The sequence below is a fragment of the Lynx rufus genome, unplaced genomic scaffold (genome assembly GCF_022079265.1).
Source record: "Lynx rufus isolate CCGP_SWC_20201006 ecotype Redwood Valley unplaced genomic scaffold, mLynRuf1.p SCAF_3, whole genome shotgun sequence".
Lineage (NCBI taxonomy): Eukaryota > Metazoa > Chordata > Mammalia > Carnivora > Felidae > Lynx > Lynx rufus.
Window position 1 is genome coordinate 125,318,480 of NW_025814845.1, and position 15,259 is coordinate 125,333,738.

A 15,259-nucleotide genomic window follows, 5' to 3' on the forward strand; every position below is an offset into this window, starting at 1 on the left:
TGTTTTTGTTTTGTTTGTTTGGTTGGTTGGTTTAAGCAAAATGGACTGCTAGCCACTAGGACGAAGACAATGGTGTCAACTGACCAGGACTGAGTCACATGCCCATCTCATCACTGAAGCAAAGGGGTGAAGTCAATCTTGCCTAAAACACATGTACTGAGAGTGGAAGAGGGTATTTCACCAGAGAAAAAAATCAGGACATGCCACCAAAAGCAAGGGTAAGAGATGCTGGGTGACTAAGGATACTGGCTCATTCGAGGTCGTTGGTTATATTCTAGAGGACACCTATGGAGTAAAACAAACTTCAAGAAAAAAAAAAAAAAGAGCTCTTCCTCTTCTTTTTTACCTTCCCAAACAAATCAGAACTAAAGCCATGAGGTGGGGCCAAAGGCGTAGCCATGGTAGACCAAAGCAGGGCTTTACACCCTGAGAAGGGCGAGAAAGACATTCAGGTAAGGAGACAGCAGTGGTAGCCAAGTGCTGTATGTTGGAGCTTGAGTGGAGTGAGAAGGGTAACACATACGAGGACTGGCCTGTGAGGAGTGTCAGAGCCTAAGAGGAGCATCTGTATAGGAAGGCCATCCAGTGTGGGGCATCCAGGTCCAAGTGGGAGGAGGAGAACACACATGCAGGAGGTGGCCCATCAAGGGGCACTAAGGTCTGAGTGGGGTGAGGAGGACATCTGTGCACCATGTGAACTGATGGCCATCAAGGTACATGTATGTATGTATACATACACATTTTATATTCCCTAGATCTGTCCACTGAGAGGCCCGGGAGCAGCTAAAACCCATAGCAATGAAAACCCCTATTACCCAGATCTCGTCCCCTAAATATCATTCTCCACTGAAAGGAAGAAAAATGACTGATTCCAGGGCTAGGGCAGAGAAAGTACCACATGAGTCCAGAATATATAACTGAAAGAAAGGAAGTCCTCAAAAAGGATGGGGACAGCAAAAGGACATAGAAATCAGCTTGAATACATTGGCCAAAGTGGGAGTCACTTGAGAATTAAAGAAAATGATGATAGTAATTGGGGCACCTGGGTGGTGCAGTCGGTTAAGCATCTGACTCTAGATCCTGGGTCAGGTCATGGTCTTGTGGTTTGTGAGTTCAAGCCCTGCATCAGGCATCTGCACTAATGGCTCAGAGCCTGCTTGGGATTCTCTCTCTTTCCCTGTCTCTCTGCCCCTCCTCCTCTTGTGCGCTCACGCTCTCTCTCTCTCTCTCAAAATAAATAAACTTTAAAAAAATGATAGTAATTGAATCCTATCACTGTGAGTCCAGATTGATAAAATAAATGAATAAATGGAAAGTTCAGGGAAGAATAAGATATTTATGTGAGCTTCAAAGTGCCTTCTCACAAAATATTTATTAATTACAAAGGGGGGAAAAGTTTCTAGTGAAGAAGATTGGCAGGTACCGCTTCAATCAGGTGATCAAAGGGAGTATCATGGGTGATGAGACAAATTGAAACTGAGCCCCATCTGATATGATATAATAAGAAGAGCATAGCACCACTTCTCTGCCTGCCCAAAATGCATAGTCTAACTCTAGTCCTGAGGAAAAATCAAACCCCAAACTGGGGAACTGTACAAAATAACTAGTCTGTAATCTTCAAAGTATGAAGGTCATGAAAGGCTAGAGAAGACTGTGGAAATGTTCTAGGCCAAAGGAGACTAAAGAGACATGACAGCAAAGAACATGGTGTGGTTCTGAACTGGATCCTTTTACTTAAAAGGGTATCATCAGGAGATCTGGCAAAATGTGAATGGGTTCTGAAAATTAGAAGCAGCAACTTATCAGCTAATATCCTAACTTTGATACTTGAGTTGTGCTGTGTAGGAAAATGTTTTTGTTTATAAAAAATATATGATGAATATTTGAGGATAATAAGACATTATATTATCAATAAATTAACATTTATTTTCAAATGATTCAGAAAAAAAATGCTTTGTACTGAATTTGTACCTTTTCTGTGAGGTTGTTAAAAATTTTTTTAATGACACAAACTTAAAGATTATTTTGTATCTACCAGAGAGAATTATAACTAAAATATGAAAAAATAATTTCGAGCTAGCTGATACCATTTAGTTTGTGATATAATTCAGAGGTTTTTTTTTTTTTTAATCACTCATTTGTTCCAAATAAAGCAGTGTTTTATTTTTCTTTTCTTTTTATTTTTTTAAAAGAAGGATTAAAAAAAAAAATCTTTGTTTGTTTGTTTGTTTGTTTGTTTAGAGAATCCCAAGCAGGCTCTGCACTAAAAGTGCTGAGCCCAGTGCAGGGCTTGATTTCACAAACCATGAGATCGTGGCCTGAGCCGAAATCAAGAGTCAGACGCCTAACTGACTGAGCCAACCGGTGCCCCTAAAGCAGTGTTTTAAAAAATTATATATCAGTAGCAACCTTATTAGTAACTCTTTAAGACTTTCTTCAATTTTTATAAAAGATTTTTCTGATATAGAATGTGGATAAATTTATCATTTCTGCCTGAAAATCTTGACATTGGCACATAGACTGTAATGCATCTGGGAATTTACAGTCTCTTGGTGATGGCCTTCAAAGTAACTGTAGCAAAGACATTTATTTATATATTTTTTGTCTTTTTAAAAATTTCATTTCCGAGTAATCTCTACACTCAGTGTGGGGCTTGAACTCACAACCCTGAGATCAAGAGTCACATGCTCCATGGACTGAGCCAGCCAGGTGTCCCCAGCAAACAAGTTTATACCACCTCTTACAAAACTTACATTGGGGTAAAACTTTTGCCCCAGGGAAAGTCTTTGACCAAACTAGTAATAAAAGAAAAGGTGATCAATGTTATCCACCTATTCAAACAACAGGTCAAAAATCTAAAGCTTACACATTGTTTGAATTAAGATTCATTAAAATATAAAGTGATTGTTGGGATGTCTGGATGGCTCTGTCGGTTGAGTGTCTGACTCAGGTCATGATCCCAGGGTCATGGGAAGCTCCCGACATGGAGCCTGCTTGGGATTCTCTCTCTCTCTCTCTCTCTCTCTCTGTCTCTCCTTCTGCTCCCTCCCCTCCTCTCAGTCTCTCTCTCTCAAAGAAAAAAAAATAATATTATTATTTTTATATGATATTATATATTATATTAAGCAATTGTACATTGTAATGTTATATGTCAATTTTACCTCAATAAAAATGAACAAACGAAGCAGTCGTGTGCAGAGACATACCAGGACCGCCATACTGCACTTCTCTGCTGCCTTTCTCTTAACATTCTAAGTTACTTTAAGAATTTCTGACCAAATTATGTGACAAACTGGTAAACTACATGATACGTGGTAGGTGGCTTCAGAATCATTTCAAGAGAAACAATTGGGCAATTTATAGTGGTTTGCAGAATTTCCATCATGTTACAAGGCCTGCCATGTACATATTCAGGCCTTGCCAGGTCTATTAAAGGAATCTGAGAAAGCTGAAGAGAGTAAGACAGTCCTTGTTAAAAAATAAGAATTTAAAGGAAAATTATTTGTAATTACTTGGGCAAACCCCAAATATGTAGGCAAACCCCTACATATTTGTAACTATATACCCAGATTTAGTCAAGCATTCTATGTCTTAATGAAAAGAATATGTCACCTTGGAACAGATCTTTCTTCCAAGTTAGCACCAAGACTTTGTTTCAAGAGAACACATTTTTCTTTCTTTATTTGTTCTTCTCTATGCTTTTGGAATCTGATGCTAGGCCCAGAGTTGTAGCTCATACGTGGGCCATCAGAAGGTAGGAAACAGTGCTAGGCACTGACACAGCAATGACAGCTGGAACAGAGGGCCCTGGAGGGCTGAGTCATTTCATAGATGTCTCTTCATGAAGACATGGGACTAAGCTTTTGAACCAGATAAGACCTCAGGAACTCAGGGCTTACCACTAGAGGGAGGAATTATAGGGGAAAAAAATACTATTATTATTACAGTAATAATAATAAATAGTAACTAATTTTAATTAATTTAAGTACTGAAATAAATGTAATTTTATAATGTTAGCAAACAACTAAAAATGAACATATGGGTTACATTAGGATGTATAATATTGGGGCACCACACCTAGCTCTGTGCTGACAGCACAGAGCCTGGTTGGGATTCTCTCTCTCCCTTTCTCTGCCCCTCCCCTGCTCACAGTCTCTCTCTTTCTCTCTCTCTCTCAAAGTAAATAAAGAAACTGTGGGGTGCCTGGGTGGCTCAGTTGGTTTAAGCGTCCGACTTCAGCTCAGGTCATGATCTTGGGCTTTGTGAGTTCGAGCCCTGCATCGGGCTCTGTGCTGACAACTCAGAGCCTGGAGCCTGATACAGATTCTGTTTCTCCCTCTGTCTCCCTCTCTCTCTCTCTCTCTCTGCCCCTCCCCTGCTCATGCTCTGTCTCCCTCTCTTAAGAAAACAAATAAACATTAAAAAAATTTTTTTTAAATTAAAATAAATAAATAAATAAATAAATAAATAAATAAATAAATAAATAAAAATATGTGTAATCTTATTGCACACACATATATCTGATCTTTTGTATAAACAATAAATCATGGTCAATATCAGGTGTCTCAGATAGGACTCTGGGAAATACCAAGGAAAAGCCCTTGACCCTAAATCTGTAGCCAAATGAATATAGATTTACTAAAGGTAAAGTGTGGGTAGTATTATTATTAACATATATATGATAAACATATTTTTTTACTCTTGAATATTTCAAATATGTGTACAGGATACACAACACCTGTCTTAAAATAACCAGCTAATTTGCGTTGTAAACCTACTGTAGGTATAAAAATCATTAATTTTTAATTATAACTTCCTAAAGAGACAGACTTCTTTATGATTAATGAATTTTGAAAGCTTGAGATGAACATTTTCTAGAGTTAGCATACCCTGGAGTCAATTTCTATCTCTGCTGCTTAATCTTTCTTATTTCCTCATCTATAATCTGTTTCTTTAACTAGGTCATAACTACTGATTAATCATCACAAAAGCTTTATTACCCTTTAAGTACTCATGAACATCATTATTTTACTCTCAAGTGCATGAACACAGTTTGTCACATTCAGTATTAATATAAACATGGAATGTGCTACTGAGAAGAGGAAACCACTAGAAACATGATTGATTTTAAGATAATTCTTTTTGAATTTTAAATGAAGCAAAAAGCTTAGATTTGAAGAGTAAATTTTATACTGGGTTTAGGAAATTTGATTCTATAGAAACAAAATGAGACTACTGTGGTACTTTTCCATGGTCTTTCACTTTTGATATTATTAAAATAATTGTTGAAAATCACTGTCTGTGCCTCCATTCCCTTATCTGGAAAGTAGGAACACTACTACCTGCCCAGATTTGCTTCTTGGGAAGCTTTCAGAGAAAAAGTTCAAATTTCTAAGAAGAGAGTTGCTGTATAATTTTAATGTTTTTATTTCATCTGAACGATTATTGTAGCTGAACTAGTAAATCACGAAATAACTGAGCATAATTTTGAATATGTAGATGGAATTTACATAAAAAGTGAGAATCTTTGTCCCAGACACTTTGTGGAAGTGAAATGTACCAATAGGAGGAAATAATAACCACAGTTTCTCTTAGAAAAAAAGAAAGAATTTGTGTGCTATATACATTTAAAGCATGCATATTTGAATTTTCTTCATGATATTTTTATAAAAAAATTAACCTTAGAATTTAAAAATAATTATTTTGAGGGGTGCCTGGGTGGTTCAGTCGGTTAAGCTTCCAACTTCAGCTCAGGTCATGATCTCGCAGTTTGTGAGTTCGAACCCCGTGTCAGGCTCTGTGCTGACATCTCAGAGCCTGGAGCCTGCTTCAGATTCTGTGTCTCCCTCTCTCTCTGCCCCTCTCCTGCTCATGCTCTTTCTCTCAAAAATAAATACACGTTTTAAAAAAATTACTTTATTTGAGAGAGAGAGCACAAGCAGGGGAGAGAGGCAGAGGGAGAGGGAGAGTGAGAGAGAGAGAGAGAGAGAGAGAGAGAGAGAGAATCCGAAGCAGGCTCCACACTCAGGGAGGACTCAAGTCTCAATACCACAGCTGGGAGATCATGACCTGAGCTAAAGTCAAGAGTCAGATGCTCAACAAACCCACTGAGCCATCCTGGCATCTGAAACTTGGAATTTTTTAAAGACTTAACCAATAAGCTGAGTTTGAATTTTCTGAATCTGGAAAAGTAGTTTTAATAATTCCCTCGTGTACATTTGCAAAGAAGCCATTAATATATTTGTAAAAAGCTGTAAGAATCATGGCAGAAAGGGCAGCAAGGCTCCCAAAGTGAAACAACAAATAAGAGAACAGTTTATATGAATCTTTTTTCTAGTCTAGGTTCAGGTTATGGAGTAAATGGAGATAGTCTCTCCCTGAACCATTTTGCTTTTTGTCCTTTGTTATTAGAACTAGACAAAAACACCAAAATGTATAGTCATTAAAGATTATGAAATTAAAAATAATGCTCAGTTTCAAAAATTCAAGTCCATAGTCACCGGGCCCTTTCACTGAAAATAGTCATTTCATCATTTTTGCTTCTGGGAGCAATGTTTGGCACGTAGTGAATAGGAATGAAAACATGAGACAGCAGAAAGTCTTAGCACAGTGCGGTCTAAAAGGCTTGTAAGCATCTTTAGGTAATAAATAATGGAGCTGGAAAACTGCCTGTAAGAGCTAAAGTTTCTGGCCAGAAGTGAAGACTAGCCAACGCATTTGAAAAGTAAAGTAGCATGAAGCAAAATCAGCAGATGTTCAAGGCAACTTTTCTTATGTAAAACTCCATAAAGAAGTATGGCACGAAAACTCATTTAAACAAATAATGCTAAAGAAAAATTTGCATTGTATTTGTTAGTCAAGGTAGAGGTAGGCAGGTGAGGTGGTTGGGGGAAGGGAGTTACCACTTGGCAAAAAGGCAGCTCCAAAATTCTAAAATCGTGTTGCTAATCTGTGTGATCTAAGGACAAGTGTTGAGAACAAAAAACAATTACCTTCCCTTCAGGCCTAGTTGAGCTTTTCTGCCCCAAATGGTTTTTAAAAGACTCCTCCTGGATATCATCAAGAAAATGTTCACATCCAGATACTTCGTGATTTAAAATTATTGTTTATCAAGAGCAGAAAAGGGCCATTTGTAATCATGCAAAAAATGGAGAAGAGCTTTTGGATTAAAATTCTTAGATTCTCTGTAGCATAGAAATGAAGTCTTTTTAAAAAGCAGTCTGGGGGCGCCTGGGTGGCTCAGTCGGTTGGGCGACCGACTTGGGCTCAGGTCATGATCTCGCGGTCCGTGAGTTCGAGCCCCGCGTCGGGCTCTGTGCTGACAGCTCAGAGCCTGGAGCCTGTTTCAGATTCTGTGTCTTCCTCTCTCTCTGGCCTTCCCCCATTCATGCTCTGTCTCTCTCTGTCTCTAAAAATGAATAAACGTTAAAAAAATAAAAAAATAAATAAAAGCAGTCTGCACAAAAGTTTTTATTCAGACAAATGTTAGATTAAGAGGTGTGAGAAAAGGTACAGAGAATCCACCACCAACAGAGAGCTAAGGTCAAGGCTGGCTTCCACACGAAGGGCCAGTCAGGGCCAGTCCCTCCTAATGAAGCCCTCTTCAATCAGGACCTGGCAGACAGAACTGGTAGAATCTGCAACAACCAAGGAGAATTAGACCCATCTCTGTAATGACGAATGATTAGCAAAGATAGTGTATCTTGGTTAGAAAAAAAGGAGTTATCTCAACAAAGTAAATAACAGTTGAAACATCCTACTCTTCAAATTCTGCAGTGGCTTAAAAGGAGAGAATTTGCTTTGCTTCTACTATGAATTAACCCTAATTAATTAATAGTTGCTCACCTAGGACCCCCAAATTTTGCTTGCATTAAGATTGTAATGCTGAAACTAATTTTTTGCCATCGCAATAAAAATTCAAATTTTGGCAAACTGGGTTTTGATACATACCACATATTAAGTAAATATCTTATGAAAAGTGATTACATCTTAATTCTTATATGAGGGTTAGGAATAAAATTCTTTACACAAATTAATGCAAAGAGCATAAGCAAAATAATTTTAACTAACAGCTATGGAAATTCTTTCTCTTCTCCCTTCACTCTTGTTGAGAAACAGTAATCTTTTTTCAATTTAGGGATATAATGTTAGGGAATAATGTTAAAATAATGGCATATTACATAATTGTATTTACTATGAAAGAAGGCCAAATCTTTTGTCAGGGATCTTTGAGTGAGAAAATGTGTGTAGTCGGTGTTCTAAAGCTCGAGTGATTGAAGCCTGCACTACCAGCCTGCAAGATGACCCCAATGATCCCTGACCCCTGGTAGTCATACCCTTCTGTCCCACATTAACAGGGCTGACCCATGTAACTCACAGGATGCTATGGGAATGACATAGTAGTTTTCACCTTGTTCTCTCATGAATGCTTGTTCTAGAGGAAGCCAGCTGAGATGTTACAACATTCAGGCGACCCTACAGAGAGGTGCTCATGGCAAGGAACTGAGAGCTCCTACCAACCATGTGAGTGAGCCAGGTTGGAAGTGGGTCTTCCAGTGCCAGTCAAACCTTCACAGGACTGCAGCCCCAATTAACATCTTGACTGCAATCAAATGAGAACTCAAGGGAAACTGCCCCTAGATTTCCGAATCACAGAAACTGCTGAGTTAATAAAGAAATTTACAGCAATACTTATTGCTGTAAATCACAAGATTTGGGATAATTTGTTACTACAGCAATAGATTAGAAAGTGTGTGTGTGTTTCCCCCCTCCAAGAAATAGTAATAGCAAAACAAATGAACACACCCATTTTAAGTCATTTACAAAGCTGATTGGTTCTGCAATTACTTGGACTTATGAGGCCTTATCTCAAGAAATGTGCCATTTAGTTCCTTTTTCTTGAAAGTGCTGTGCCGAGACCAGTAGCATTGGCATTACCTGGGAGCTTGTTAGGAATGTAGAATTGCAAATTCTATCCCAGACCTACTGAATCAGAAGCTACATTTTATGAGATTCCCCCACTGCATGTAAGTACATCGAAGTTTGAGAACACTTATGTGTTTGATTGTTAATGTTACAGCCTGTAGTTGGAAACCCTGGCTATGTACATTAAGAGCACTTTCAAAAACTACTGTTGGAGAAGCCCAACAGTAAATTGTGATTTAATTGGCCTGGATTGAGGTCTATTTTAGAAATTTTCCCCTTGAAAACTACACTGAAACCTCAGATCAGCTGACTTCCTGGCCTGCTCCAGGCCTGATTCTAGAAGTCAGCTATGTCCGGGTCTGTCCCTGAAGATTGCTCTGGGGCTACAATGCTGCACTGAACAGGATTCTTCTGGGGCATTGCCAGGCCAAGGCAACTTCACACCTGCTCAAGAACTACTGCGGATTTTTCTGCCTTCTCATATTCATGTTCTTCCAGGACTCAGTTCATTCCAAGAAAAGTATCCGTGCTTTCCTAACTTACAGGTCGATTTGGATTTGTTTTCTAGGGCCAGAGAACCAGGTGCTGAATAAAAAAGGTTTCAGGGTAGGTTGGGTAACCTGCTGGATTAGGACCAAACATCTTTTAGTTTTATATTTCCCTAATGGCGAAATGGAAGTAACTAATGTTTCTCACAAGCCTTTAGGAGATATGTTTTTACTGTTGACCAAACGCTAGTAAACTAAGATTTCCAATGTGATGGGTGCTTACAAATGTTAGACATATTGCTTAATAAGAAGCTTAAATTTACAACATTTAATACCACTTGAGTGCAAGTGGGGGAGGGGAGGTGTTTGTTTCCCTTACTAATGCATCCCCAGTGATGGAAACAATGCCTAGCACATGGCATGCTCTTAAGAAATATTTGTTGACATAAATCCCTCAAAACCCAGTAACTTGTGATGATTCATTCAAAGTTACTCAGCATCCTATGTTAGCAAATCTGCAATGGAAACTGTTTTATTAAAGGTTTTTTAAATAAAGCTTCAAATTTCCTCTTAAAAAGTAAATTTTGTGCCCAAATCCAATGGCATGTTTCGAATTTCTACCCTAGTTTGGCCTCGGTTCCTCCTTTGGAGATTAGTTAGGGATGTGATCTCTGCCCTTGAATCTCCTTCCTTTGTAGTTTTTTTGGCCTGCGCGTTTACGTTTCCCAGGCGGAGGAGCGCGCGCCGCGGCTGCGCCCATTAGCGCGCTGCGCGGGTTTGTAGCTGTCAGGCGGGCGGGGCTGCCTAGGACCCGGGAGGAGCCGCTCCTCTCGCGCCGCAGAGCCTCCGCGCCGACCCGTGCGTCCCCCTTCTCCTGGCGCACCCACTTCCCTCCCGGGTTTTGGCAGCCCTTTGGGGGCAGGAACCCCCCCCCCCAACCCCGCGGAGTCGGGGTGCGGATGCTCGCGGGTGGACTGGGCCGGCCGGCAGAGAGGGAGGCGGGCTGCATTATTTCCCGCTAGGGCCGGGCTCTGGGGGAGGAAGGGGCCCCGCACTGCCTTCCCAGCCTGAGTCCGCGCGCGCCGCCCCAGGGCAGGGCCTGCGGAGGAGCGAGGCGGCGGCGCCGCATCCTCGGCCTCTGGCTGGGCGCGTGGGCGGGCCGAGGCCGGGCGCGACGCCCCTGCGGGCCCGCGGCGCCTCTCCCACGCTCCCAGCTCCTCCCCCTCCTCTTCCTTCCCCTCAGCCTCCCGGGAGCCGCCGGCGGACGCGAGCCGCGGCGGGCGCCCGAGCTTTGTGTGCGCCCGCGGGCCCGGGGCGAGCCTGGGGCGGTCCAACTTTGCGGCTCCTGGCCGGCTCCCAGGTGGGAGTTGTGAGGCGTGGCTTGGTGGAGAAGGCAACCGGGGTTGGGGGGCGGGGGGGCCGTGAGGCTCCCCGGTAGGCGGGAGGGATCGAGCGAGCCGCTCTGGACAATGAGCTGGGCAGCTCGACGCTGTGGCCACTTTTAGTGGGGGCGCGGGCCGGTCGGCGCCTCGGCTGCTCAGAGGCCCCCACCTGCGAGGAGAGGGCGGGATGCCAGAGCCAGGTGTCCCGGCGCTGTGAGGCCCCTCACGGTCAGACGTCCCTGTACTTGATTCTCGCATTGACGTTAGGCTACCGAGAGGTTGTGGCTGGGACGTTTTTGGTGGGGAGCCCTTGGAGCAGCCGCGATGGCCAGCACCAGGAGTATTGAGCTGGAGCACTTTGAGGAACGGGACAAAAGGCCGCGACCAGGGTCGCGGAGAGGGGCGCCCAGCTCCTCGGGAGGCAGCAGCAGTTCGGGCCCCAAGGGGAACGGGCTCATTCCCAGCCCGGCGCACAGTGCCCACTGCAGCTTCTACCGCACGCGGACCCTGCAGGCTCTGAGCTCGGAGAAGAAGGCCAAGAAGGCACGCTTCTACCGGAATGGGGACCGCTACTTCAAGGGCCTGGTGTTTGCCATCTCCAGCGACCGCTTCCGGTCCTTCGATGCCCTGCTCATCGAGCTCACCCGCTCCCTGTCGGACAACGTGAACCTGCCCCAGGGCGTCCGCACCATCTATACCATCGATGGCAGTCGGAAGATCTCCAGCCTGGACGAGCTGCTGGAAGGTAGGAGGAGAGGGCCCCGCGCGGCAGGTGCGGCCCAGCGCGACAGCAGGTGCAGTGGCCATGGGCCGGCGCGCGCCCGCTTGCGCTGCGCAGAGGGGAGTTTATGGGGTGTTTTCTAGGCCGCCATGGGAATTGTACGTTTCTGTCTGCTTTTTTATAGATTTTGTGTGTGGGGCGCGCTCCCATATATACTGTCCTTTCCCGGAGATTTGTCTTTAAAAAAGAAAAAAAAAAAAAAAAAGAAATCCTAGTGGCCTTTCGTGCCATCTCTTAAGATTGGTGAACTTGGAGTTTTTGTTTGTTTTTAGTGCAAATTGTTTGAAAAGGTGGCTCTCAGCTGAGGATCTGATGATGATAAGCTTTCTGTTTGGCCCTCTGTGTGGACCTCGGTGCAGGCACCTGTGATGTTCCAGCGTTTGGGACCCTGTTGTACCTGCTCTACTCAGAAGTTGTGGTTGTGAAACGCTTTAGGCTGACTTTCCTAGTTTGGCTTTCAGCGTGTAATTTAAGGTCAGAAGGCATGATCCTAGACAGTGGCTCTCAACCTTGGGAGCATCTTGGATCACTAGGGACTTTAAAAAAATTATGGATGGCTGTTCCCTGCCCCCAGATATTCGGATGTTTGGGGTGTGATCTGGGCAGTTGGAGTTTTAAAAGCTCCCCAGGTGGTTGCAATGTACAGACAAGATTGAAAACCACTGTGCTACAGGGTTTTCTACATTTGTCTGGTAATGAGGTGAATCAAGGTCAGTCTCTCCTGCCTCCTCTCCTACTGAAAGTAGCTAGTTAAGATGATAGAGTCTGTTGGAGTCAGCAGTTGGGGCCTATTATGAGTTAGTAATCCTAGAACATTAACCATGCTTCACTCAGAGGGACTGCTTGGCTGTATGTTGTGTCATCCTTGAATTCTTGCAATAATGTATTCTTTCCTTTCAAGGGGAAAAGGCATCACTAGTAGTTAAGAACTTCTTTCCAGATCTAAACAGTACCTATAAAGATGACAGAACTCAAGTGTATGCAGACTGCATGTTTGCATACTTTCTGCTCTCATGCATCTTAACAAAAAAAGCAAAAAACAAAAAACTTATTCTTGGATGGGGGAGGGGCAGAGAGAGTGAGAGAATCCCAAGCAGGCTCTGCACAGTCAGCTTGGAGTCTGACTTGGGGCTTGATCCCACAACCTGTGAGATCATGACCTGAGCTGAAATCAAGAGTCAGATGCTTAACCAACTGAGCCACCCAGGCGCCCCTCTCATGCATCTTTCTTAATGCAGATGGTACATTCCATGTCGTGATAACAATATTGGCTTAGCACAGAAAGGAAACTGAACTTTGAGCCAACTATTTTTCTTATATTATCTCATCATGTTCTTATGTTATGGTTTGAAGACAGTTTGACAATCTTACACATTAGGAAACTTGAGCAACTTGCCTGTTACACAGTGCCTGCATATAATGCCCTTTCATCTCCAGTTCACCGCTAATAAATTGATGTAGCCATACTGAGGAGTACTGAAAGTGGTTGAGTTTCTCTACTTCGTCATTGTTACCAGAGGTTTTCCCTGTCTTGGCTAGATGAGGACCCTGCCCAAATTAAGTTGTCTCTTCAGCCTGTGTGTGTGTGTGTGTGTATTCTTGACTTCACACATTCACTTGGTCATTTGTGTGTTTTGGTTTTAAAGTCCTCCTGAGGAGGTGATGACCGCCAGAGGAGTTTAAATAAAGTGATACATTGTTAAAAGGGCTTTATTGATTTATCATGTGAAATACTTAAAGGCAGAATTTGCCTAGATATTTCAAAACTGAGTGACATTTTCTGACTGACCCAAGCCAGATTAGCAGCCCTGTGGAAAAATGAAGGCAATGCCTATTGCTTAAGTACCCATTTCTCACCTTCCCTTGGGATACCGTGCATAGTGTCTGAGGAAGGACAAAAATTTTAATATACTCTCAAGTAATTTTAACAGTGTATTTGCTACATGAAATTAGTGTACTCCAAAGATAAATATCATCATGGTGGGGGGTGGTCAAGATGACCATTATGCATATGAGTTAATGAAAGCACATATTTTACCCTGAGTTTGTCATTGCCCAGGTGTTGCATGGTCCACTGAAACTGTATAGTTTCAACTGTAAGTTGAAAGTTGACAAGTTTACTTCTGATTATGTACTCACTGATATTTGGAGGATGGGGAACCATAAGAGTCCAAATTTTACTACCGTATGATAAATGGTGATTAACATAAATAATTTGCACAACAGAAGCGTTTCCCTGGTCTAGCCAATTGCCTACTTGTTTCAAGCAGTATTTAATATAATAAAATTACTGCAAAAGAAGAAAATTTGTGCCCTTCTTTTGTCATAGTGACATTCTCTCTGACAATGGATCTTTGTCTAGGTCTTGAATTTCCAACAAAATGAGTGGAATACCCTGTTTCAAGGCTGTTTGCAAGAAAAAAATAAGTGCTTAATATGAGTGATTTGTGAATTTAAATAGTTTAAATTTTTAGTTAAAATTGTGTGCTCAGATGTTCAGATTTATCATGAGGAAGAACTAACCAGCTATCTGCAAAATTACTATTTGCATCAGTAAAAATGAGCGCACAGACTGTATAGTGTTGCCCATATAGTCAAAATTGACTATTTTAGATCATTTTTAAAAAAACTATTTTATTTTTAAATTGTATTATTATTTTAGTAATCTCTACACCCAACATGGGGCTTGAACTTATTCTGAGATTGAGGGTCCTATGCTTTTCCAGCTGAATCATCCAGGCACCCTTGGCCATTTTATTTTTTTTAAGTAGGCTTCAGGCCCAGTGAGGAGCCCAAAATGGGGCTTGAACTCATAACCCCAAAATCAAGACCTGAGCTAAAATCAAGAGTTGGACTGAATGAGCCACCCAAGTACCCCTCCCTCTCCCTGTTTTGAGTGCAGGTAGGGGAGAGTGGCAGGGGGAGAGAGAGAGAGAGAGAGAGAGAGAAAGAGAGAGAGGGAGGGAGGGAGGGAGGGGGAGAATCCCAAGCAGGCTCCATGCTCAATGCACAGCCCTACTTGGGACTTGATCCCATGACTCTGGGATCATCACCTGAGCTGAAATCAAGAGTCAGACACTCAACTGACTGAACCACACAGGTGCCCCTGGTTCATTTGTTTTCTTTTTTAACGTTTGTTTATTTTGAGAAAGGGGGTGGGGAGTGTGATGGGGGAGGGGTGGAGAGTGGGAATCCCAAGCAGTCTCCATGCTATCAGTGCAGAACCCCATGCAGGGCTTAATCCCAGAAACCATGAGATCATGACCTGAGCCAGTTTCAAGGAGATACTGCTTTTCTAGAATGTTTTTCTAAAACGCTTTTAGTGGAGAATAGAAAGTGATGATTCAAGACAGCTGGGCATGAACACTCATTTAGAGCCCCAATCCTGTTGAACTCAGATGACAAAAGAAATTTGCATGGCCCAGATTTTTTCTTCTGCCTTTGACCTTGAATGTCTCTGGAGACTGAAAACAGTGTTCAGGTGTTGGCTGGCACTCCTCCTGTACTATGCTGAACCAGCAGGCATCTTCAGCCTTTTGGTTTACTTCCCCTTGCTGGATTAATTTCACTGAGTTGGTGCTGTGCATCCCTGTACTACGTTTAGTCTTTGAAACTGGATGGGCACATTCTCTCAGAGGAGGACTGTGAGTCATAACAGTCAGCACTGGGAAAATCTGTTTCAC

General features: G+C 42.5%; 1 protein-coding gene across 2 annotated transcripts in view; it reads left to right on the forward strand.

The window, feature by feature from the left end:
- The first annotated feature begins 10,968 nt into the window (after window positions 1–10,968).
- DCLK2 (doublecortin like kinase 2) overlaps window positions 10,969–15,259 on the forward strand; it is a 153,084-nt gene continuing 148,793 nt past the window's right edge. For both annotated transcript variants that reach the window (XM_047092192.1, XM_047092191.1), the window contains exon 1: window positions 10,969–11,540. In XM_047092192.1, coding sequence (XP_046948148.1) covers window positions 11,120–11,540 — 421 coding nt within the window. In that variant the 5' untranslated portion in view covers window positions 10,969–11,119. The remainder of the gene's footprint in view (window positions 11,541–15,259) is intronic.